Source organism: Equus asinus, chromosome 5 (genome assembly GCF_041296235.1).
Source record: "Equus asinus isolate D_3611 breed Donkey chromosome 5, EquAss-T2T_v2, whole genome shotgun sequence".
In the NCBI taxonomy this organism is placed as follows: Eukaryota; Metazoa; Chordata; class Mammalia; order Perissodactyla; family Equidae; genus Equus; species Equus asinus.
Window position 1 is genome coordinate 23435250 of NC_091794.1, and position 24311 is coordinate 23459560.

The 24311-nt window shown below is 47.8% G+C and overlaps 2 protein-coding genes across 11 annotated transcripts in view; one reads left to right on the top strand and one right to left on the bottom strand.

Annotated features, from left to right (window-relative positions):
• SLC49A4 (solute carrier family 49 member 4) overlaps positions 1–24311 on the top strand; it is a 105437-nt gene that overhangs the window by 75769 nt on the left and 5357 nt on the right. Inside the window, exon 9 of one of the 3 annotated variants that reach the window (XM_070508985.1) lies at positions 2836–2903. The exons of 1 other annotated variant lie outside the window; for it this stretch is intronic. In XM_070508985.1, coding sequence (XP_070365086.1) covers positions 2836–2888 — 53 coding nt within the window. In that variant the 3' untranslated portion in view covers positions 2889–2903. Of the gene's footprint in view, positions 1–2835; positions 2904–9867; positions 11845–24311 lie in introns of those variants that run through there. One more of the 3 variants, XM_070508987.1, reaches the window with a different exon arrangement.
• Positions 12000–24311, bottom strand: part of SEMA5B (semaphorin 5B) — a 120679-nt gene continuing 108367 nt past the window's right edge. For 7 of the 8 annotated variants that reach the window (XM_044771481.2, XM_070508978.1, XM_070508979.1 and 4 more), the window contains 12 exons: positions 22504–22621; positions 22176–22357; positions 20914–21057; positions 20569–20716; positions 20225–20450; positions 19821–20039; positions 19203–19373; positions 18950–19099; positions 18610–18654; positions 17990–18195; positions 17612–17751; positions 12000–17495 (listed from right to left, as the gene is read on the bottom strand). In XM_044771481.2, the coding sequence (XP_044627416.2) occupies positions 17252–17495; positions 17612–17751; positions 17990–18195; positions 18610–18654; positions 18950–19099; positions 19203–19373; positions 19821–20039; positions 20225–20450; positions 20569–20716; positions 20914–21057; positions 22176–22357; positions 22504–22621 (1993 nt within the window). In that variant the 3' untranslated portion in view covers positions 12000–17251. Of the gene's footprint in view, positions 17752–17989; positions 18196–18609; positions 18655–18949; positions 19100–19202; positions 19374–19820; positions 20040–20224; positions 20451–20568; positions 20717–20913; positions 21058–22175; positions 22358–22503; positions 22622–24311 lie in introns of all 8 variants that reach the window. The other variant, XM_044771482.2, reaches the window with a different exon arrangement.

Sequence of the window (24311 nt, forward strand, 5' to 3'; positions counted from 1 at the left end):
CCCTGCCCTCAATACCCACTTCTGACACCAAATGTGAGGGTTTTTCCACACCAAGCACTTCTCCAATTCTCAGCAGACGCCAGCAGTTTAACTCAGCTCTGACACTACTGCCTGGAATTAGGGTGGACCCCACAGGTTAAGGGCTCAGTCCCACAGGACGCACCCCTCCCCCCGTCAGATGCCAACTGCAAGTCCAAGTTGTCACCTGTACTTCTGACCAACAAAAGGCTGTAAGTCAGGGGTTCCCATGACCCCATCCTTGGGTTTTATGTTTGTTAGGATGGCTCACAGAACTCAGGAAAACAGTTTATGTGCCAGATTACCAGTTTATTATAAAAGGAAACAACTCAGGAACAGCCAGATGGCAGAGATACATAGGGCAAGGCATAGGGGAGGGGCACAGAGCTTCCATGCCCTCGCCGGGTGTGCCACCGTCTTGGCACCTCCACGTGTTGACCAACCCAGAAGCTAAGCTCCCTGAACCCTTTCACTTAGGGTTTCTGTGGAGCTTCATTATGTAGGCATGATTGATTAAATCATTAGCCATTAGTGATTAGCTCAACTCCAGACTCTCTGCCCTCCCAGGAGGTTGGGGCAGTGGGCCTGAAGTTCCAACCCTCTGATCCCGTGGTTGATTCCTCTGGCAGCCAGCCTCCATCCTGAGCCCATCCAGCCACCAGTATCTCCTTAGAAAACAGAAGGACATCACTTCAGAGATTCCAGGGGTTTTAGGATCTGGGTGCCAGGAAGTAGAGGCAGAAACCAAATGTGTATTTCTTATTGTGTTACAAGCCCCTTTAGGGTCCACCAGCAAATGAGTTAGTTTCAGGGATTCTGCTCAGGTGGGAAAAGTGACAAGGAGCTGTGACAGCCGGGCAAGTCACATTGGCCTCTCTTCTTTGCTTCACTTCTTGTAAACCACGCACACTTGGCACGGATGGGCGCTGATTCAACCCTTAAAACACTGGACCTGATGATCTTTAGGAACCTGTTGAATTCTGAATTCCAGCAAGTAAGAGGCAGAAAGGAGGCAATGTAGGAAGGGATGGAAGGAAGGAGGGAAATTCTCAAGTTTGGCTAAATGGAGAGGAAAGGCCCAATATGAAAGACTTCAGTTTTTCTCTATTGGGTCTTACAGAGCAGTTTCATGCATAACTTGCTGGACTGGTATCATTTCTTCGCCAAAGGAAGCTAGGGCATATTTTGGAATTTTGTCAACAAAGCAATTGTGAAGCTCAAGACCATATTTTCCGTATTTACTTTGACAGACCAGGGACTCAGATTGCAGAAGCAAACCTTAAGCCCCTATGCATAGCTCAGTAACAATGATCACCATTTTGGGTGCGTGCTCTGTGCCTGGTACTGTTCTAAGCACTTTCCGTGCTTCAGCCCTCTCGGCAAACCCAGAGTACATCTATTATTAGCTCCATTTTGCATCAGAAGAACACATTGCCTAAGGTCCAATAGCTGGTGAGCAGTGGGGATGGGTCTGAGCCCAGCATGCAGAGCCCCTGGCTCCAACCAGGAGGCAGCAGGTCCTGAGTAACACTTTGTCTCACGCACACACACACGCGCGAGCGAAGGAGTTTTTCGAAGAGCAGTGTATGTGTATTGCCAGACTTTGCGTGAGGCTCTGTTCTGTAATCAATTCCCTTGTCACAAAAGTCCTGCGAGGTAGGTGTCACTACTCCCACCTCACACATAGCACAGCTGGTAAGTGGTGGGTCTAGAATTCAAAAGTCCAGGGTCATCCCTCTGCGTCAGGGACCTTGTCATCAGGGCATGGGAGTGCAAGAGGGTCACAGCGTGAGAGATTTAAGGAAACCGAGTACTGCCTTTCCTAAAATGCATCTGACACAGCTCCTGCTGACATGAGGTCAGAGCTAGGTTCTGCTTTCCCACTTCCCCCTTCATATGCGTCCTTTTCCCACTTTACAAATGAAAGGTACACCTCTCACGCTTAGCATTATTACTATTGTCAACACAAATAATCTGTAATCAATCTATAAATCAAACTTGGGGTGAGTTTATTATGAGCCCAACCTCAGGACCATCCAGCCTGGGAGAGCACCTTCACAAAGGAAGGAAGCACTCCAGAGAAGTGGGGTGTACAGAGTGATTATATACTGTCTTGGAACAAAGAGCATACATCATGTATGACAGGAATATCCCTTTTACAACAGTCACAGGATACTTTTGCTGGCACAGCAGGTCAGTAGTTACAAGGTGAAGTTAGCAGGTCAGTGGTCAGCAGGTCAGTGGTCACAAAGTGAGCACAGCAGGTCGGTAACTAATCCTTAGTTTCTGGGAAGAGATGCTTATCCTTAAAGAAATGGTGATATGGGAAGAGTCACATCCCTATCTTTAAGGGCATCATTCTCTGCTTTGGGACGTTGTAAATGTTGAAAGCAGATGTACGATGCATGCTTGACAAGCCGTGTCATGCCTTTCTGGAAAAACAAGATCAGGTAGTATTAGTTTTAAAGCAAATGGCTTCTTATCTACTCCAGTATATCCTGTCTCTTGTCACTTATTCATCACTATGGAGGTCCTCGGAGGTAAAAACCTCCTGGCCGCCCCCCCAAAAGGGGAGAAGGACAATTAAAATTATGTGCATCCACAATTCCTCCTGTAACAAGTTATCATGAGCCCAGGTAGGGCTTCACGTCTGTCCCCTCTTACACACATTTGTTAAGGACAGTGTGGCATTATAAATGGGGTCCTTTGACTTGTGTTGAGATGCTCAGAATTCAGTTGTATTATAGAGTGGGGGAGCAGAAAGGATGACAATTCTTTAATAACCTCGCCTTTTCCATTCCCCAACTATTGTCAAAGATTGCCAAACTCCTGAGGGTTCCAAGAAAGCAAAGCATGGAGAACATCAGTGAGAAACGGTGACGGTGGCAGGACCTTATTTCTCCCGTGTGACACACACATCAAGGATGTGCACCTCATCTAACTGTATCCGTCTAAGAATATTCGGGATTGGAATAAAGCATGCTGCTTTTGAAGCTCATCCCCTCGGCCTCTTCCCCCTTCTCAGTCTTGAGGAAGAGCTTTGAGAGTGCTCTCCTCCACCCACGCCCCCGTCTGTGTCCCATACTTGAGAGTATTTCGAGGAGGAGGAAGGAAGTTCCCTGTCTACTCCAGACAGATGAATGGTACACCTTTGAGTAAAGGAAACATTGTAAGAGCTAAGTTTGTATTTTATATTTTGTTGGACATTTTTTCACATTTTTTCACAGCTTTATCCAGGTATAACTGACGTGTACTTAGCCTAACATACTTAAAGTATACAGTATAAGTTTTGACACGTACACACCCATGAAACCATCACTACCATCAAGATAAGTGGACATACGTGGTGATGTGTTTGTGGATCTGACGCCAAAGGCAAGGGGAACAAAAGCAAAAGTAAACACATGGAACCAATCAAACTAAAAAGCTTCTGTGCCTCAAAGGAAACCATCACCAAAATGGAAAGGCAACCTCCTAAATGGGAGAAGATATTAGCAAATCGTGTATCTGACAAGGAGTTAATATCCAAAATATACAAAGAACTCATACAACTCAGCAACAAAAAAGCCAACAACCCGATTAAACGATGGGTAGAGGAACTAAATAGACCTCGTTCCACAGAAGATGTACGGATGGCCAAAAGACACATGAAAAGATGTACAGCATCTCTAATTATTAGAGAAATGCAAATCAAAACCACGATGAGATATCACCTCACGCCTGTTAGAATGGCTATTGTCAAAAAGACAAGAGATAGCAAGTGTTGGTGAGGATGTAGAGAAAAGGGACCCTTGTGTACTGTTGGCAGGAAGGTAAATTGGTACAGCCACTATGGAAAACAGTATGGAGATTCCTCAAAAAATTAAGAATATAACTACCATATGGTGATGAACAACCATAATTTTGGTGGCAATCACTTTGTAGTGTATACAGATGTCAAACTATAATGTTGTACACCTGAAAGGTATATGTTATATACACATTTTACCTCAATTAAAAAAAAGGTAAGTGGACATGTCTATCACGCCCCCTTTAATATGCCCCCCCTCCTTCCACCTCTCCTGTCACCATACCCGAACCCTAGGCAATACAGATTTGCCTTCTGCCAGTATACATTAGTTTTCATTTTCTAGAATTGTATGGAAATGGAACAATACAGTATGTACTCTTTATTTTTGTCTGACTTCTTTCACTTCGCATAATTATTTTGATATTCATTTAAGTTGCTGCATGTATCAATAGTTGGTTCCTTTTCATTGTTGAGTAGTATTCCATTGTATGGATATACCACAATTTATCCATTCACCTGGTGATGGATATTTGGGCTGTGTCCAGCTTTTGGCTCTTATAAATAAAACTGCTATGAACATTTGTATATAAATCTTTGTGTGGACATATACTTTCTTTTGTCATGAGTAAATACCTAGGCGTGGAATGGCTGGATCATATAGTAATTGTATGCTTAACTATTTAAGAAACTGCCAACTGTTTTCCAAAGTGGTTGTTCCACTTCGCATTCTCACCAGCAGTGTAGGAGAATTCCAGTCGTTCCACATCCTCACCACACTTGGTGTGATCAGCCTTTTCAATTTTAGCCATTTTAACAGTCTGTGGTGGTATCTCATTGTGGTTTTAATTTGCATTTTTCTAATGATGAATGATGTTGATCATCTTTTCACGTGTTTATTTGCCATTCATAAATCTTCTCTGGCAAAGAGTCTCTTCAGACCTTTTGCCCATTTATTACTGGGTTGTTTGTTTTCTTATTATTGGATTCTGATAGTTCTTTATATATTCCAGATTTGCCAATATTTTCTCCAGAGATTTTTCTTTTAATTCTTTTAACAGTGTCTTTCAAAGAGTGGAAGTTCTTAACTTTGATGAAGTACAATTTATCAATATTTTCTTTTATAGATTGTGCTTTGGGTGTCAAATCAAATCCTAACATAACCCAAGCTCATAAAGGTTTTCTCCTATTTTTTCTTCTAAAAGTTTTCTCATTTTTATTAAATTTTGTCAAAAGATTACCAAATACTATAAACCCATATTCATCTTTTACTTGGGTACAAGTCTCCTCATTACCATTGCCAACTTATTCTCTGTTGTTTTAAATTCCTTCCATAGATTTCAATGTCCACACTCTAGCAGGAGCACATTGTGGATTTTCCTGTAAATAATGGACTTGACAACAAGCATTAACACATGTTTTGCAAGTCCTAAGACTCTCTCTCTGCTGCTAATAATCTTTCTCATTCTAGTAATAAGTAATATTTATTCTAAACTACTGCTCTCTAAAATTATACTTTACATTTAATATTTGTTGAAATTCAACAGTCTCTCTAATGTTTGATGTTAATAATTGTGACATCTCAATCCCAAATAATTTTTTTGTTGTTGAGGGAGATTGGCCCTGAGCTAACATCTGTTGCCAATCTTCCCCCATTTTTGGTACATGGGATGCCACCACAGCATGGCTTGATGAGTGGTGTGTAGGTCTGTGCCCGGGATCCGAACCTGAGAACCTTGGGCTGCCGAAGTGGATGGCACAAACTTAACCACCACACCACCAGGCTAGCCCCCCAAATAATTTTTTAACTTAGATCTCATAGTCATAGGGAATCTTTTAAATTAACGTCATAATTCATATACATATTTTAGTTGCAGAGAAGTGTGATAGTGTGAACAATAAGACTTTCAAGCTTAAAAATATATTACCTTAGGATAAAATTCTGTGGGGGAAGTGAAATGATCTATGCATTCAAAAGGTAAAAGGGACCATGTAAATTTTCCAATTGTTAAAGTAGAGCTTTTCCTGTTTTTTTAAAAATGCTGTGCTTTTTAGATTCTATTAGTTACATTTCAAAGAACAGTTTTATTTTTAAATGTCAGTATTTTCAATATGCCAGAAATTATGTCCTTTTCAGCTTTTTAAACTATGATGGGAAATTGTAGATGTCAATGTAAAAATTGTGAGGGTGTAACTAAATCTTTCAAAATTCTCTCGGAAAGTATGTAGGAAAAAAAAAAAGTAGTAATAACAATAGCTACTGCTCCACCCCACAGTGCCTCACGTAGAAGAACTAGCAGGTGCCTGCATGGTGCTGGCTGAATACTGGGCACGCTCCTCAGAGTGGGGAGATGAGCTGTTCAGGCAGCTGGATTTCCCTCAGCACATAGACCATTTCCGGATGTGGCCCAAGCAGGCAAATGTGAACATGGCGAACCCTTTTCTCTGAAAGGGAATTTAAAGTAAAGGTCATAAGTCAAGCCAATCTTACACTCTGTGGGTGGGAAATCTCCTTGGAAGGGTATTTGGGGGGAGGGAGGAAGTGGAAGAGAACATGGGTCAGCAGAGTGAGTTTTGAACCCCTCCCAATGATGTCCAGGAGAGAGTGTGCTCCTATGGTTAGAAGAATCACAGAGTTATTTCAGCCATCTTAGCAAGGTGATATGATTAGATATATGGGCTGGAGCCAAGAAAGGGGACAGCCACTTCCCCTGTCTCTCTCAGCCAGACCAGTCTCTTTCCGTGGAGTCCCTGTGTGTTTGCTCCATTCTTCTATTGCTACTGGCCAATCTTATCTTCCTTCTTCTGCCCAGATCCCACAGAAAGCCAATCTGATTGGCTTGGCTGATTTCCCTCTGGGCTTTTGGGCACAGTCCTTCATGCCAGGCCACTCTGTGGCAGCTAGAGCCAATCAGTGGCCATCCTTGTGCAAAGACCAGCCTAATGTTGTTCGTCTGATGGTAGGAGAATGGGTGTGGGAGCTGTTTCAGAGATTCAGGAACAATGGACTTGACAGGACCGTGACAGATGCGTCTGTTTGAGTGTCATTCTCTGGAGTTGACATGGAAGTCTGGGCTTCCCTGTGCTTGCTTGTCCCAAGCCCCTGACGCAAATCAAGTTGAAATAATGACCTTTATGTCACTATTTAGGGGCCAGGGTCCTATACAGACATTAAAATGAAGGTCAAGAGAACACAAGAACTTTCTAAGTCCAAAAAGATGCCCTAAGCAGCAGGAGGGACCCCACTCCTTCCCGAGAGGAAAGTGCTAGAAGAAGGGGGTCAAGAGGAAGCTATGGAGAGATTCCAGGAACCTCAGCCTTTTCCCAACTCCTGAAATATGGAAAGAGCTGGAAGAAGGGAGGATGATCGTGTCCCAGGCAGCTTTGATATAGAGGGCTTTGGGAATCCCTCTGCCCAAACTGTCTGTCTCACCTCCCAGGCACAGTTCCCGGAAGTCCCAGCATCACTTACTTCTTTGAGGTTAGACCTCGAAAGCCTTTACTATAATGCACTGTCAACCAGCCACACTGCGGCTGGAACCTGCTCGTCCATTAGTGCTTCAGAGAACAGGGACCCAGGAGACCTAGGACATTGGACAGACCAGGTTTGATGGCGAAAGAAGAATAGGTGTGGTGGGGCCTCACGGGAGTCTGACCAGGTGCTTGGGGGACCGGGGCCATGATGGGAAGGAGGGAGCTCCTGGGAGATGGAGGGACAGTGAAATCACCTTGACCGCCTCTTTCACCTAGAATGAGCCCTATCACTAAAACTGGAGAATTACCTCTAAAAGAGAGAGACGGATAAAACTAGAAGTTGTGATGTGATGTTACAACAAGTTGGACAATCTAACAAAATTTAGAATGTGTATATTCTTTGGGTAATTCTCTTTTTAGGAATTCATTCTGCCATTATAGTTGAACACATACAAGGATCATCTTTGCCACACTGTTTGTAACGAGAGGTGAAAACATACTAAAAGTCATGAGGAGTTTGGTTAAATAAATGGTGGTGCAGTTGTTAGGGAAGAGGACAGCCATGGAGTGCTCTGCAGGGAGACTGGTAAATGGACAGGCTGGTGCTGAGCAGGGTGTGCAGGCCGGCTTGTCTGCTGCCCGGAGTGCACATGGGGGGCAAATGTACAATCAATATTGGCTTAAAGCTGAGGCCAAAGCAGCTATCACCTTCTCAGAACAGAACTTCTGGGATGCAAGAATTAATCTGAAACTTCAGCCCAAAGAATGAGATTATTATTATAATTTTGCTATAAAAATTGCTAATGCTCCGATTTTCAGTTTCACCTTTTCGTGCAGAAACAGTAATTGCTGGGCGTGGTCAGCTGCAGTTTCGTGGCGCTGAGCAGATGCTCACTTCACTGTAGAGAACCCAGATTTGTTTTTTTATATATTCATTTTCCTGACTTTTTTCTTTTCTTCATTCCCTTTATGTTCTTTATTATGTCTAGATCAAAGGTGGTTTTTCAGGGGATATTGAACATAATTTGGTCAGTTTTTTTCTGCTTACGAAATGTTGAAGTAGAAAAGCTGACGTTCTTTCTTTTAAAATCCATTTTCATAAGACGTGAATTCCCAAATAGAATTTATTCTTGAAAGACTCATAACCAAAATGGAATTAAACACCAAAAATTAAACATAATACTGAAAGGTTATTTTGTTTAACATAATGAAGGCTAGATAGACATCAAACCAGTTGACAAACATTAGAATTATGATTTAATCAAATCTCTGTTATTCTGCCCTGTGTTATTTAAAATGATTTAACGTTTGTTGGCTCACAAAGACTATAATGTTCTTCCTAAAGTAATGTGACTAACATTCTCTCACAACGTTGTTTTTAACTCTCAGTCTTTTCCCTATTTGTTTGCTATTTGAAAGTGCTTAATTGTGTTTGAACGTAAAATTAGCCGTGTCACAATCATCATTAATTATTGTGGCATTTTACTCTTACAATGCTAAATATACATGTATAGTTCCATAGACTGATAGAATTTTAACATGCGAAGCAGAGATTTTCACTTCAAGATTCGTCTAGACATTTATAGTGAGTATCATTTATTAACAGTAAATCTAAGTGGCGTGCCCTGTGCATGCCGCCAGAGTTGATGTGCTGATTCGATACGATGGGAACCCATGTACCCACGACTGTAGATCAGGCAGCAGCTCAGGAGGACTATAAATGATGGCAAAGCACACATTCAGCTGTTTAGACTTCCAAAGGCTGAGGCGGAAGGCCAATTCACAGATTTTGGGCTGAATGTCAAGGTCAAAGCCAAACTTTGGTACATTTTATGTACACACACCAACGTACATATATGCCTGTGTATCTGTGTCCATCTCCATCTGCCTCAGGGAAGGGGAACTTGGGGCCCGGGAATCAAGAAGGGGAGACTCACTTTTCACTAACTATCCTCTTATACTGTTTGATTTTTTTTTTTTACCCCATGCATGTATTCTTTTTAAATGCCTGCTGTCTATGCTCATTAAAGAAATTAATAAAAAAAATATTTAATGGCAGTTGTGAGCTTACATTTAGGAAAGAAATGCTGCTGGTCAAGGCTGCAGATGGTCAAGCAGGAATTCAGCGCTACCTGCTTACATCTAGGAGAGCGGCTGACAGGAGCTACTTGGGGCCTGCTCCCCTGGGAATCTCAAAAGGGAGATTTACTAGGGTGGGGGGAGTGGGGCCATTGTGTTTGAGAATGCTCCATGCTGGGCAGAGCTGATTAGGAATGTCCCAAGTATAGTGGGGATGCTGTGTCCCATCGGCCCCTGGACACTGGGGTACAGTTCTAGGGAAAATGTTTCCCTTTAAGGGTATTTGGAAAGACCTCATGGGTAGCGGTAAATTTTCCAATAAAATTCAGAGTCATGAATCCAGACCCTGAGGCCTGACCCCCCCTGTAATCATGAGCACAGTCAACACGGCCATGGGATCAGACGCCCAGCCCCTCGAGCACTGAGTGAGCGTCCTCAGCAGCTCAGGATGGGGATGAGGAGGATAAGGAGTGAGGCTTTGCCTGAGTCTGTCTTGGGCTGGTCTGCAGGGGTTCTCCAGTGAATCATCAGAGATGACCTAGGATTGCAGCTGGAGGCCACAGGGTGACCTGAGCACATGGCCAGGCTCGGACAGAAGCTCCTGGGCCCTCTGAGGAGGTTCTGGACCACAGAGACCACCATTTGAAAGACTCTCCTCGGGGACTGTACCAGGTCTTAGGAACTCATGGGGCTTGGGACCAAGGCAAGTGACCCATTGTTTGGTATTAGTGGCTGGATGTCTCTTCTCTACTGGAAGCTCCCCTTTTAGAATGTTGCAATTCCAGGAGACCATATTCGTCCAGTTGGCCCTCCGAGCAAGACATTTTCCCAGAGCCCTGCACCAGGACAGTGGGTTCAGGGAGCCTGATTTCCCTAGAAGATGAGCCAGCCCCAGGAAGCACAGCAGACTCGGAGACAAGTTGCAGGTACCAGAGAAAGGCCCAGGGCTGGAGCAACACCAGAGCACTTGGCTAGAAAAGCAGAGAAGAAAAAAACACCACGTACAAGATTTTTTCTAAAGCTCTGGGAACCATAGAGTTTGGCAGGGACCCTGGGCCCAAGCCTGCCATTACATAGGCCAGAAAACTGAAACCCAGAGAGGGGAAGAGATGTGCTGAGGTCACACAACTGGTGAGTGGTAAAGTTAAGACTCTGAGCCCCTGATGTTCTGTCCAACACCCATTCTCCCAAGCAAAGAAAACTCAGAATGGGTACTATGGGAATAGGTGCCTGTCTGTTGCCAGCTGTCAAAGCAAGTTTGGGTCAATATCTTCTGTTCCCAGACGACATGCACCGAGTCAGACTACATTTTAATTTTGAATACAGAGGCTTGTATTATGCTGTGTGACTTTGGAAGCAGGACTTGGAAGCCAGCATCTAGTCAGAGAAGAGCTGATGCTTGCCCAGGTGTACCACCTCTTGTCAACAGCACCTCCTTGACCATGTGGGGAGATGATCTCCTTGCATCATCAGTGGGGTCCAAACCCTGGATGCTTGAGGATTATGTTTGACCTGCTCGGAGACTCACCGTGATCAGGGTGCCCTGCACTCTGGGTCTGAAACTGTCCACTGCTATAGCCAGTCTCCGCCACCCGAGAGAGAAGCCCGTTTTAGTTTCTCATCTAAACTTCATTTGCGCTGACATAAGGGGCCAGGCTATACCTTGTTCTCCCAGAGACATGAACCTCTCAACCCACACTCTGCTGTTTTTCTCACTCTCAGGCATCCTGCATCCTCTGGGGAGCATGAGGACATGAGCTCCTCTAAGTCAAATACCCGGTGGGTACCTCCCCAGCCTAGACCATGTCTTTACTTGTTTAGGGGAATACAAGAGAGAAATGTGTCCCCTTCAGACTCCGTCCCTGAGCTTCACGGTGGTGACAGCGAGAAGACTCATGATTTCAGGGTCATTCATGCAAGATCAACACAACTTTCATTTTTAAAAATCAGTAGTTCTGATTCTGTAAAATATTCAAAATCTGTGTTTCAAAATTAGCATAGGATCAATTAGAGAAATATTTAAATCTTTTTGACCAATGATTAATATCTTTTGTACACAAGAGCTCCTATAAAGTAATAGGGAAAAGATGACCACCTGAGAGAAAGGGTACAGAGCATCACCCTTAGAAAGAAGACATGCAAATGGCCAACACATAGATTGGGGGAAATAGTCACTCATTAAATATTTAAAAATGAAAATATAAACAATTGGGGTTTTTTTTGTTAAACTATCAAATTGATAACAAGCACATGGACTGCCTGGGTTGAAATTCTGGCTCCCTCACTGACTAGCTGTGTGACTTTGGGCAAGTTATTTAAACGTACGAAACCAGAGTTTCGTCACTCTTTGCAGATGACATGATTTTATATCTAGAAAACCCTAAAGAGTCCACTAAAAACTTTTAGAAATAATAAAGGAATCCAGTCAAGTTGCAGGATACAAAATCAATGTACAAAAATCCGTTGCGTTTCTATATACTAACAATGAAGTAGCAGAAAGAGAAATTAAGACTACAATCCCATTTACAATTGCAACAAAAAGAATAAAATATCTAGGAATAAACTTAACGAAAGAGGTGAAAGATCTGTACACCAAAAACTACAAAACATTGTTGAAAGAAATCGAAGAAGACACAAAGAAATGGAAAGATATTCTGTGCTCTTGGATTGGAAGAATTAACATTGTTAAAATGTCCATACTTCCTAAAGCAATCTATAGATTCAACGCAATCCCTATCAAAGTTCCAACAACATTTTTTACAGAAATAGAACAAAGAATCCTACAATTTATATGGAACAACAAAAGACGCCGAATAGCCAAAGGATTCCTGAGAAAAAAGAACAAAGCTGGAGGTATCACACTCCCCGATTTCAAATTATACTACAAAGCCATAGTAACCAAAACAGCATGGTACTGGCACAAAAACAGACACACAGATCAATGGAACAAAATTGAGAGCCCAGAAGTAAACCCACACGTTTATGGACAGCTAATATTCGACAAGGGAGCCAAGAGCATATGATGGAGAAAGGAGAGTCTCTTCAATAAATGGTGTTGGGAAAACTGGACAGCCACATGCAAAAGAATGAAAGTAGACCATTCCCTTACACCATGCACAAAAATCAACTCAAAATGGATTAAAGACTTGAATGTAAGACCCTAAACCATGAGACTTCTAGAAGAAAACAGAGGCAGTACGCTCTATGACATTGGTCTGAGCAGCATATTTTCAAGTCCCATGTCTGACTGGACAAGGGAAACAAAAGAAAAAATGAACAAATGGGACTCCATCAAACTAAAAAGTTTCTGCACAGCAAAGGAAACCATCAACAAAACGAAAAGACAACCTAACAATTGGGAGAAGATATTTGCAAACCACATATCAGATAAGGGGTTAATATCCAAAATATACAAAGAACTCATACAGCTCAACAACAAAAAAACCAACAATCCAATTAGAAAATGGGCAAAAGATCTGAACAGAGATTTCTCCAAAGAAATACAGATGGCCAACAGGCATATGAAAAGATGCTTGACATCATTAGCTATCAGGGAAATGCAAATCAAAACTACAATGAGCTATCACCTCACTCTGGTCAGAATGGCTATAATTAACAAGACAGGAAACAACAAATGTTGGAGAGGGTGTGAAGAGAAGGGAACCCTTGTTCACTGCTGGTGGCAGTGCAAACTGGTGCAGCCACTATGGAAAGCACTTTGGAGTAGCCTCAGACAATCAAGGATAGATCTACCATATGATCCAGCTATTCCACTGCTGGGTATTTATCCAAAGAACTTGAAAACACAAAGGCATAAAGATACTTGCACCCCTATGTTCATTGCAGCATTATACACAATAGCCAAGACTTGGAAGCAACCTAGGTGCCCATCAAGGGACGAATGGATAAAGAAGATGTGGTATTTATACACGATGGACTACTACGCAGCCATAAGAAATGACGAAATCCAGCCATTTGTGACAACATGGATGGACCTTGAGGGAATTATGCTGAGTGAAATAAGTCAGAGGGAGAAAGTCAAATACCATATGATCTCACTCATAAGTAGAAGATAAAAACGACTAAAAAAGAAAAAAACACATAGCATTGGAGATTGGACTGGTGGTTACCATTGGGGAAGGGGGGAGGGCAAAAGGGGTGATTAGGGTCACATGTGAGGGGATGCACTATAATTAGTGTTCAGGTGGTGAACATGATGTAATGTATCCAGAATTTGAAATATGATGTACATCCGAAAACAATAAAAATTAAAAAAAAAAAAAAGAAACCAGAGTTTCCTCATCTGTAAATTGGACATGATAATAGTACCTTCCTCTTAGGACTGTTGTGAGAACGGAATAGGGTATCAGTGTGCGACACTTAGTACGGTGCTTGGAGGGGATGGTGTCAGCTGTTAGGGTGAGTAGCAATAAAATGAGAATTCACTGCTCGTGGGAGTGTATTCTTCCCTTCAAGGCTGATGTTTTGAAATGCCACCTTTATGTGCCTCAGGGTAAATCTTTTTCATCATGGTGCTAGGCGGTGGGAAGGCCCTTTGATCTGAAGACCTGGTCCTTTGCTTCTGGCAAAATTGGTATTCTTTCTTTGATAATTTCCCCCTCCTAGTTTTTTAATGGGCTGTTAGACCTCCTGGATTGATTCCCTAATTTTCTTATCTTTTCTCTCCTATTTTCCATCTCTTTGTCTTTTTGTTCAACTTTCTGGGAAACTTCCTTTATCTTTAAACACTTTTGCTATTTTTTTTTCCTGCTGTCATATTTTTTGATTTCTAAGAGCTTTAACTTGTCCTTTTTATTGCACCCTGTTCTTACTTCATGAATGCAATATCTTCACTTATTTCTGAAGAATTGTGGTGTCTTTGAAATGTTCTTATCTCTCAATCGTCTGTTCTCATTGAGTTCCTCTTTATCTGTGTACTTGGCCTTTCCTTCATGTTGGCGCCTTTTCTGATGTCTGTGCCCATCCCATTGAAGAGTGAAGCACTGAAATCTGACTGCGGGCTCTGTGTACTTGGGCACAGCTCGTTAATGAGTGTACTTCTCTGTAGGGCTGTTTCACAGATGACTAGCTGGCGTATTCTTTCAGAATCTGTAGGTTTCATTTGTTTCTTCAAAGAATCATCTAATCTCCTGCCCAGGAGAAGAGGAGGGGGAGAAAGCCGGCTGCCAGTCTTGGAGTTAGCTAGAAAAAGCAACTGCCGAATCCCATGAACAATCATGCAGTCTGTTTCTTAACCCCTAGTTGTCCAAACATCCCCTCACCACACACCCAGCCCTGTGCCTGGTGTCCCCATGTCCAAGGCCTCTGGTTCAGTGTGTCAGGGACCACACTTATTGCCCCCTGTAGAGACAGAGGAGTGGTGACCTAGCCATAAGAGTTGACAGTGAAGACAACTTGAGGGTCTAGCTGAAGCTGACACACAGATTTTCAACCAACCCCCCTTTTCAGGCTCCCACCTTAACGCCACCTTCCGTGATACCTGGTTCCTTGAATTTCGGATTCTTTCTGCAATTGCTTGGGTGCTGAGGTATCACCCACATCCACTTTACCAGATGATGCTGTTACTCTGCTTTCTGTCTTCATGTATTATGACTTGGGATTACACAGACATCCCAGTTTTATTGAAAATAGTGACAGAGCTTTTGTTTTTTTGTTCTCTCTGCTTTTGGAGTGATGTTGAAAGAAGGGGTTAGAAAAGTCTTCACGTCGCCATTTAAAATCCCTGAGTCTCTGCCTTATTTTTTAATATAATTGTGATTCTATTTTTGGTTCCCTATATCCTCTAAATTTTCTGCAATGAACATGTATTACGTTAATAATAAGAAAATGCACGCACACACACACAGACTTATTTAAAGACAAGAGGGCCCAAGAAGGCCTGGAGCACCCAATCCTGCATCTTCCTCCCTCTCTTGCTGAGCCAGCTGAGCCTAAGAAGCCCCCTTGTCTTTCATACCTCAGCTTCCTGACACCATGTGGATACAGCCATCCATATGGCCTCAAGCACCTGCCAGAGAGCATCACACCCTCATTGTCAGGGAGCACATTCCTGGCTTCCTCATGTCTCAGCCAGGGCTGGCTAGGAAGTAGCCTTTGTCAACCATGCAAGCTAATCTGCATGCAGTGTGGATTTCTTCACGCATTCTGAATGGTCGTGCCTCCAAAAATACAAGTTTTTATAGAAAGAGAATTCAGTGTGTGCGATGTGTGTTTTGCCATACCTTTCCATTCCCACCGATGCCATGCTAGTCCACAGCGGGTGGGCATGACCTGCGACTTATCCATGACTGCTTCCTATTGACCTGACACCCTCCACTTAGACATACATGAGTGGCCCTTGTGAAGCAGACACTTTGGGCCCTCGAACACTCTTGAACTTCACTGGTTCTACCAGGTCCAAGGGAATCTGAGACCCCAAGATCTAACACACCCCACAGACCCCCAACAAGCTCTGGACTCACGGGGCTAACAGGAACCCAGTGAGGAATCCCAAAACTGCAGAAATGCTCATACGTCCCCTGAGCTCTCTAGGACTGGGCTCCACCTTGGCCTGAGGACACTGCTCCTCCAGTTGTCCCAGTCAGCAGGAAGGATTCCAAGACATGAGGCCCAGGAAGCCTCTTTTCCTCCTCCTCCACTCCCCAAGACCCTCTGCCTCCTCTATCACTAGGATTCTTGAGCTTTATAGCCTGACCTACAAGTAGATTTTGTTGGGAATCCCGTGAGAATTGATCCAGCTAAAAGTCAGGAAGTCACTTGCTAAATTGAACATGTCCATCAATCTCATCCAAAATGGCAGCATTGATTTGGCAGGCTGAGGTTTTAAGGTTCTTTTTATTTAATCCAGCAAAAATTACAGTGGGCTTCCCCCACCTCACAGGTTTACTCATTTCTCAGTCAGTTTTGCTTTTATTAAACTCTGTATTTTAAATACCTCTTAAAATAACCCTCATGAATGCCCCTTTGCTGGACACACACATTTCTGCTCTGGAACTGTTGCCTGGAAGAACTGCCAAGGGAACAGGCAGAAATCTCCCGTGTCGTGTTACCCTTGGTGTACCTTGTGTTCCTACTTATGAATTTATTTATCCCTGATCTCTTTTCCAAAAGTTTAGGGCAAGATGTGTGTGCAAATATACTCACAAATCGAAAGATATCCACTATTAAAGTCAAACTCCACTTGGGTAATTTCCTCCATCCTGAGAAGACCATCTGTCAACCAAGTGCATTGCTCTGATTGACAAGACCATGCCAAGAGGAGCCCACACACATACGCACGCAGACAAAATTACATTTGGAGACTGGATATCGTCTTTAATAATAATGCCACAGCCCAACATCCTTTTTGTTGCTGTAGCAGGTTGTGACTGTGTGTGTGTGTGTTCCTGAACAGATGAGGGGCCAGCAAAGACTCCCAAGCAGGTCTCAGCCAACAGCTCTGTTGAGCAGCAACTGGAAGACAGTCTCCATAGTGGCACGGAGGCTGGACGCCTGCCTCCCTTTCTCCTGGGCCATCTTTCGTGCATTCTGAGGGCAAGGCTGAGGCCTGTGCCAGCCCAGATTAAAGGGCTTCTCAGCAAAGATCAGTGTCCAGTCCCAAGTCCTCACTGCCTCTGACCAGAGGGATGTCCATGGGCAAAGTACAGACTGCTAAGCAAAGGTGGACAGCCTGGGCCAGCCTTGATCCCCATGTCACACTGGGGCAACACCACGATGGCCCATCCCTGGGCAGAGAATCCAGAGCTACCAGGGCCATCTGATTAGTTTCTTTCAGAGATAATCAGGATGGATCCCAGGCCCTTCCTGGGGCCAGCCAGAGAGGGGCAGAGTTGGCCCGTGATGGCCACACAGGCCATCATTTCCAACCCAAACCTATGAGCCTGCCCCTGCCATCTCCACTCTCCAATTCCTCACATGCCCCATAGGTCCACAGCGCAGACATGGCAGGGGAGAGCAGCACGACGGTGGGTCACCAGGAGGCCATGAGAGACCTGGGTTGAGCTGGAACTGCAGCCATGTGCCAGCCTGAAGCCAGTCATCTCCCCCATGGTCACCGCCAGCCAGAGCTCTCTGAAGCCAGATGGGCCCCCACCAAGCAAGGCAGCAAGTTCTTGGCCTAGTGCAGAAGGAGAAAACCAAACTGGCTCCATCGTCCCATCTCCACCTGCTCTGTGCCTTAGCAAGCAAGGAGCCCAAGTCCCCAGACAGTGGTATCAGCTGTTGGGGAAGCACCGTTGTCCAGGTGAGGCCTCGGGCCGGAAGCTGTGCTTGTTCAGCGGGCTGGGGTGGTAGGTGGTCGTGTACACATTGGTCTGCTGCAATGGGTAGAAGTTGGCTCTGTCGTCGGGGATCAGGTTATTCTTGTTCAGAGTCTGTGGGAGAAGGAAGGAACAGAGAGGAGGGGGTGAAGGGAGAGATGGGGAAAGAGGGCAGGCCAGGGCAAGGAGATGAGGAGACAGCAATGAAAGAACATTCTGACTGCTGATGCAAACAGCATTCTGTTCACAACACCACTGCGCCCTCCGGAGTGGCCAGCCCAGTCACGCCCAGCTCAGGCCAGAACCATTGCACTCTTCCCCCTGCCCTGTGCTTCTACAGGAGGGCTCCCACCTTGAACTCCATGGGTGTGTACTTCTCGTTCTTGGGGGTGCCCCCACCCTTGTAGTGCAGGTGGTTGGGGGTGGCGGGATGGACCAGTGTGGACTCCTGGGTCTGGCGCTGGCAGTGCTGGCAGGACAGGTACACTGCCAAGGTCAGAAGCCCAGAGCCCAGGAAGCAGGAGACACCTGTGGCCACCAGGTGGATGACATTGAACCCTGGAGAGGGAGAGCCAAGTGGTAAAGAAAGGGCCACTGTGAAGAGGACAGACCCCCCCCCCCCCACTGCCTCCCAACAGGAGGCTCTGAGACATAAAGGAAACAGGGAGGCTGGGCAGCCGCTCACCAGGGGCCTCTCTTACACGATACCCTGTGGCTTGGGTCAGAGGAGGCAAACAAAGAGTGTGGGGACGAATGACTCTTCCTGAATATAGACTTGATGACCGCTCCTAGTTAGGAGGCATGGATGGAACTGCCCAGAACCCCCTACACCCAGCCTCAAAGCAGTGGGGGTCCTCCCCAAGGTCTGTCTGTCTGAAGTGGGAGGGGGAGCAACTCTAGATTTCAGAGAAGGTGGGTCTCCTCCTGGAGGAGGGGACAGAAGGGTCGTGTCATGGGGCACGTTTCTTTTACCTCCACAGCCAGTGGTCTCCTCCACACTGGAGGCAGGCAGGATCACTGCAGGGAAACAAGCAGAGATGGGGGTTAGGGCAGGGAGGGGAGGACAGGCGTCCCTCGGGGCTGGATGTGTCTGTGGGAGGACCTCTGGGTCAGCACGGAGCTGTCATTCCCCTCTGTCTCGACTCCACTTCTAAGAAGGGTTGCCCCATTTACTGGATGAGGCTCAGCAGAGGCAAAGGGCATGTGCCTCCCACCCTCGTGTTTCATCCTGCAGCCCAGGACACACACTTCAGAAGGGGAGCGAGCTCAGGGTGGGAAGGGCTGGTGTGAAGGTGTCAGCTCAAGGACCTACCGGGAATCTCGCTGTAGGGGCAGGGGCGGCTCTGGCTGCTGTTTCCAGCACAGGTGCTGGGCCCTAGGACCAGCTCCTCACAGCGCCGGCTGCGGCTTTGGGCTCCGTCCTCAGTGCACGTGCTCCACTCAGACCACAGCGACCAGCCTTCTGTGGGTTGTGGGTTGGGATGAGGTTAAGTGCCCCAGGACCCCCTGGTGGGGACTGGAAGGCTCACCAGTGCTCCCCAGCCCTGGGCAGATGTACTCAGTACCTGGGCAGGCCTGTGTGGCACACAGTGCCTCCTCCGTGTGCAGCCCGAGACAGATGTCCTCGCCTGGGGAGGGTGTGGGGTTGGTGCAGGAACGTGTGCGTTGATAGTGGCCACCACCGCAGGAGGCTGAGCATGGGGACCATGAGGTCCAGCAGGACCAGGCGCCCCGCACTGCAAGGCGACGGGGTGTGTGAAGTGGGCCACAGGTGCAGGCAGGGCCCAAGACGTCTTCTTCCCCACCCCAGGCTAGGCCACTCTGCCCCAGGCCCCACCCCCACAGCCCACTGTTGGGGAGTGCCCCCATCCCCTCAGGGGTGGCAGGGGGAAATGCAGGCTGCGAGGAGACATCCAAAACCAACTACACCTCAACTCAAGCTCCTTATCTGGCTAACCCAATAAAGGAGAGAAAAAAGTGACAAGGAGAGTGAGAAAAGGCCCAGGTCCACAGGAGTAGCTGCTCTGTCCATGTTCAGGGCAAAAAATTGCTCTGGTGCCGCTTGTACGGAGCTGGCAGAGAGAAGAGGTCACGGGACAGGAGAGGTGGCCTGGTGGGGTCACTTAGACGGGGTTCCCTGGGCGGGGGTTTCCCTAGGCCAAAACTCCTTAGCACAAGGTCACCTGGACAAGCCTGGGGGTTGCAGTCCTGGTACTCTGCGGCATCGCCCACGCAGGGCAGGCCCCCACTTCGGGGCTCCGGGTTCGTGCAGGTTCTCTTGCGGACGCGGAAGCCCAGCTCGCAGTCCCGGGAGCAGGACGACCACGGGCCCCAGGCGGCCCAGCCCCCGCTCACCGTGTGCGGGGAGGTGCCCCCGCTGCGCAGGAGATCCTCCACCAGGGCTGCAGGTGGGCGGGTGGGTGGGGTGACCGGGCTCAGCGACGGAGCCGCCCAGAGGTCCCCCACGCCCACCTTCTTCCAAACCGCGCGTCGGGGCCACCGGGAGCCCCCGCGCCCGGGCTCCCCTACCCCCGCCCCATCGTTCTGGGCCTGGGAGGGGGGGTGGGGGGAGGATGCAGGGCTGTACCGTCGGTGTCGCAGGCTCCCGAGCCGTCGGCGGGGCAGGTCCTGGTCTCTGTCCTCCTCCTGCCGAACTGCAGACCGTGGGGGTCGGGCAGGGGCGCGCGGCACGTGAAGCGGAAGCGCTGCTCCTGTCGCGCGCCGCCCTGGGTCACGTTCACCGGCAGCCACGGCGTCCAGGGCGTGTTGCGCCGCACTTCGGGGCAGCCCTCGGGGTTGCACGTCTTGAACTCCTTCGGGATGGGAGCGGGGGCTGTTTCCCAGCCTCGCGGCCCCCGGGCCGGCCCTCCCCTTGGCCGGAGATGCTCGCGCCCGCGCCCCGCCCGCGCCCTCTCGCCACCCGGCGCTCACCACGCCGCAGCCCGGGCAGGAGTCGCCGTTCTCGCAGGACCGCCGCCGCGACTGCACGCCACCCCCGCAGTTGCTGCTGCACTTGCTCCAGGAGCCCCAGGAGGCCCAGAAGATAGGCACAGGGCAAGGCGTATTTTCGTTGCAGAACCTGGAGGGAGGTGGGGGAGTCATCACCCTAGGGAGCAGGCACCCCTTCCCTAACAAGAGGTCACTGGGAGTCCAAGACTGAAGAACGAGAGTCCACTGAATCACCCGGAGAATCCAGGCCACTTTCTAGGGGGCCGGGAAAGTCTGCGACCTCAGGGCTAGCTCGTCTCAGAAACCTCCAGCCACACGGGGGCTCACCGCTCCTCCCGGCTCTTGCCCACGCAGATGCGGCCACCATGGCGGGGAGCAGGGTTGCTGCAACTTCGCTGGCGGACCTGGAATCCAATGCCGCACGACGTGCTGCACAGGGCCCACGACGACCACGGGGTCCACGCCCCATTCCTGGGGGGTCGGAGGGGACAGAGACAGATGACCCTCTGAGTCCTAGCTTCTCAGATCTAATCTCCATCGGCGCAGATGGATTTTATGTTGTAAGGAAGTGCAGGCCGTGACACACAAAATATCAGTGAAGCCATCTTAGGCAGACTCATTCATTGGTTCGTTTATTTTTCGAGAGCCTTCCTCCATACAACAGGCTGTGCTCAGGGCAAGGGCACAGAGAGAGGACACGGCCTCTACTTCCAGGAGCAAATGGACACATTCTCTAGAAGGCCCCAGTCGCCTTTCCAACCTGCAACCTTTTGTTTGAACCTTGAACTCAAACCCGTGCTCTTTCTCCCTCTTCTACCCCTGCACGTGCTTTGCTTGAACCTCAGACACCACTCACTCTTGTCTGCTTTGACTCCCTTTTCCAGATTCTGGCTCTACCACTTAACTGGCTCTATAAACCTGGGCATGTTTCCAAAACCTTCTGTGCCTCATCGTACTCTTATCTAAGTAAGGATGTGATTGTATTCCTACCCCATGAGGTTTTTGTGACAGTTAAATTATTAAATGTATATAGAATTAAGTTACTTTAAGAGTGTCTAGAATTATGGGTTAGTTGTTATAACCACTTCATGGAGTCGCCAGGTACTAAGCAGTGTGCAAGTGCTTTATACGTAGTATCTGATTTAACCCTCCCAACAACCCTTGGGGTGGGTACTGTAACCCTTACTTCGAGTTCAGAGTGGTTAGGTGGCTTGGCCAAAGTCACACATCTAGACAGTAGCAATCCAGGATTGGTACCAGGTCTGCCTGCCTTACCACCATCCATGCTGTCCCTCATGTTTGTGACCGCAAGGCTCATTGAGGCAATGGTTGTCTACAGGTGACTCTCAGGCCTGTCCAGACCTCCTCTTTGTACCAAGAGCCGTCACAAGGCAGAAACTTCTCTCCCACTAGAGTGGAAACTCCCCCAGGGCTCATGTTTCCTGCCTCAGATGGTAGCCGCCTAGCCAGTCCTCTGCACAGCCCTTCAGTGGTTTCTGTCCCTTAGTGCAACCATGTGGCTGGGGATGTCCCATTTCCTCTATTCTTCCTACTCCAGGCCACCCAGCAAGCCCTGTATCCTCACTTACCTGGAGCAATTGGCGATGTGGATGGCAGGCCCCAGGCAGTTGCGGCCCCCACAGCGGGGTTGGGGGGAGTCACAGGCTCGGGCCCGACACAGGCAAGAGCCAGAGTTGTCCCCATCTAAGTGCTCACATGGTTGCCATGGTGACCACTGGCCGAAGCCCCCATCCCGAGTCACGTTCCGCACCTGCAGACACACACGGGGCAGGACCTGTCACACAAAGCAGGGGTAGGGAAGACACAAGGTCCCAGGGGATATGGGGAAACTGATGGGGAGTCACAGCCTGCACTGGGGGGAGAGGTCCTGGGTGGGGGGCATGAACGGGTTCTCACAGGACACGCTGTGATGTTCTGGGTCCAGAGGCTCATGTTGGAGCTGTCCTCGAGCGTGCTGCAACGTTGCTGCTTCCCGTCCCAGCCGCAGTATGGGTCCCGCGCCCCCAGGCATGCCCTGCCAGACAGAGGTCCTGAGACTCAAGCCCACTGGCCTCCCAGCCTCACCTGCAACCCAAGAACACACCTGAACACTCCTCTCTGGGTACCCCTTTCCATCCAGTTCTCCTCCCCAATAATACTAAGTTCATTGAGCACTCATGTGTGCCAGGCATCATTTTAAGCACTTTCCAAGCATGAATTAACTTAACACAACAACCCAAAGAGGAAGGTACTGTTATTATCCCAGTAATATAAAGGAAACCCAGACAGCTGACCACGGACTCTGACCCTTGCTTTCCAGAGCCCACACACTTAACCAAGAGACTGTACCGCCTTCTGTGAGTCTGGGTGCCCCACACTCCTCATCTAGGGCCACAGAAGATGTGGTGGACAGAAATTCAGAGTCGTGCCTCCCGTCAGGCACTATGATGATGGAGTCATAAAACATTAGTGATGGAAAGGTCTTAAAGATGATCTTGCCCATTGTTTCTCAACCCTGGCTGCACGTTAGAATCACTAAAAGAGCTTTTAAAGAATACTGATGCCTGGGTCCACCCCAGACAAGAATCTCTGGGGGTGGGGAAGTTTTTAAAAGCTCCTGGGTGATTCTAATGGGAGTGAGGCTGAGAATCCCTGGGATCTGTAATTCCATCTTTTCATTCTACAAGGGAAGAAACAGTCACGGAGAAGGGAAGAGGAGCTCCCCAAGATCACACAGATTGTCCACGGCAGAGCTGGGGCTGGCACCCAGACTCCCCACCACGATTTTCCCCTCCTGCTCCTGCTTCCCAGCTGGGGCCTGTGTCTGACTTCACACACTGAGTGAACGTGGGCCCAGACCTCAAACACAGGTGCAGGGTCAGGGACACCTGGGCCTAGTCCTGGGTCAGCTGGGGCATCCCCATGCTCATGCTCTTCAGTGGCAGGAGCCAGAGTCCAGTCTGTTAGCATCATGAGAATGAGCTCAGGCTGCCAGGAGAGGGGCCACATCCTGTTCTCCCTACCCCAGCCCTCAGGGCTGCTCTCTGCAATGACCCAGAAAAGGTGATGTTTACACACCAAGGCATGCTCCCACTGCCTCCACTTCTCACATTCAAGGGCTCTTCTCTTCCCTCTCTCCTCCAACTTGTTCACTGTATTCTTTACAGTTCTTAAAATAAATCCCTACTAGTAAGATTTCAAGGAGGAGAAAAGGAGTAGGGAATTATGGAATCGGGATTTGCTGTCCAGATTCTGGAGCCTGAAGGAAGTTCCCTCTAACACCCAGAACACCCACTGCCAACCCCAGAGATACCCTGGATCCCCTCTGTCTCATTCCCCAACTTCCACCCCCTCTGACAAGGCCTGGCTGCTCCACAGCCATGGGCCTGCTGGAGAGGGTCTAGAGAGAGCGCTGAGAGCGGAGGCAGAAACTGGGCTTAGAAAGCAGGAGAGGCTTTGGGTGAGGGAGGTGCTGGACTGCAGAGAGGGTGGGGGAGTCTGGGCCATGACATGAGGCTGCAGAGGCAGTTTCCATTGGCCAAAGGGATCAAGGATGCCAAAGGCTAAAGGGATACACAAAGAGCCATGGCTTGCCCCTTTTGTTGTCTCCTCTTGAAGCGTCAGGGAGAGTCACCTGTCAGGTGAGTTTTTTATTTTCAGTGAGTTTGACAGACCATGTCAGCCTCCAGAGAGAAAAGAGGTTATAGGAGAGGCCTTACCAAGAA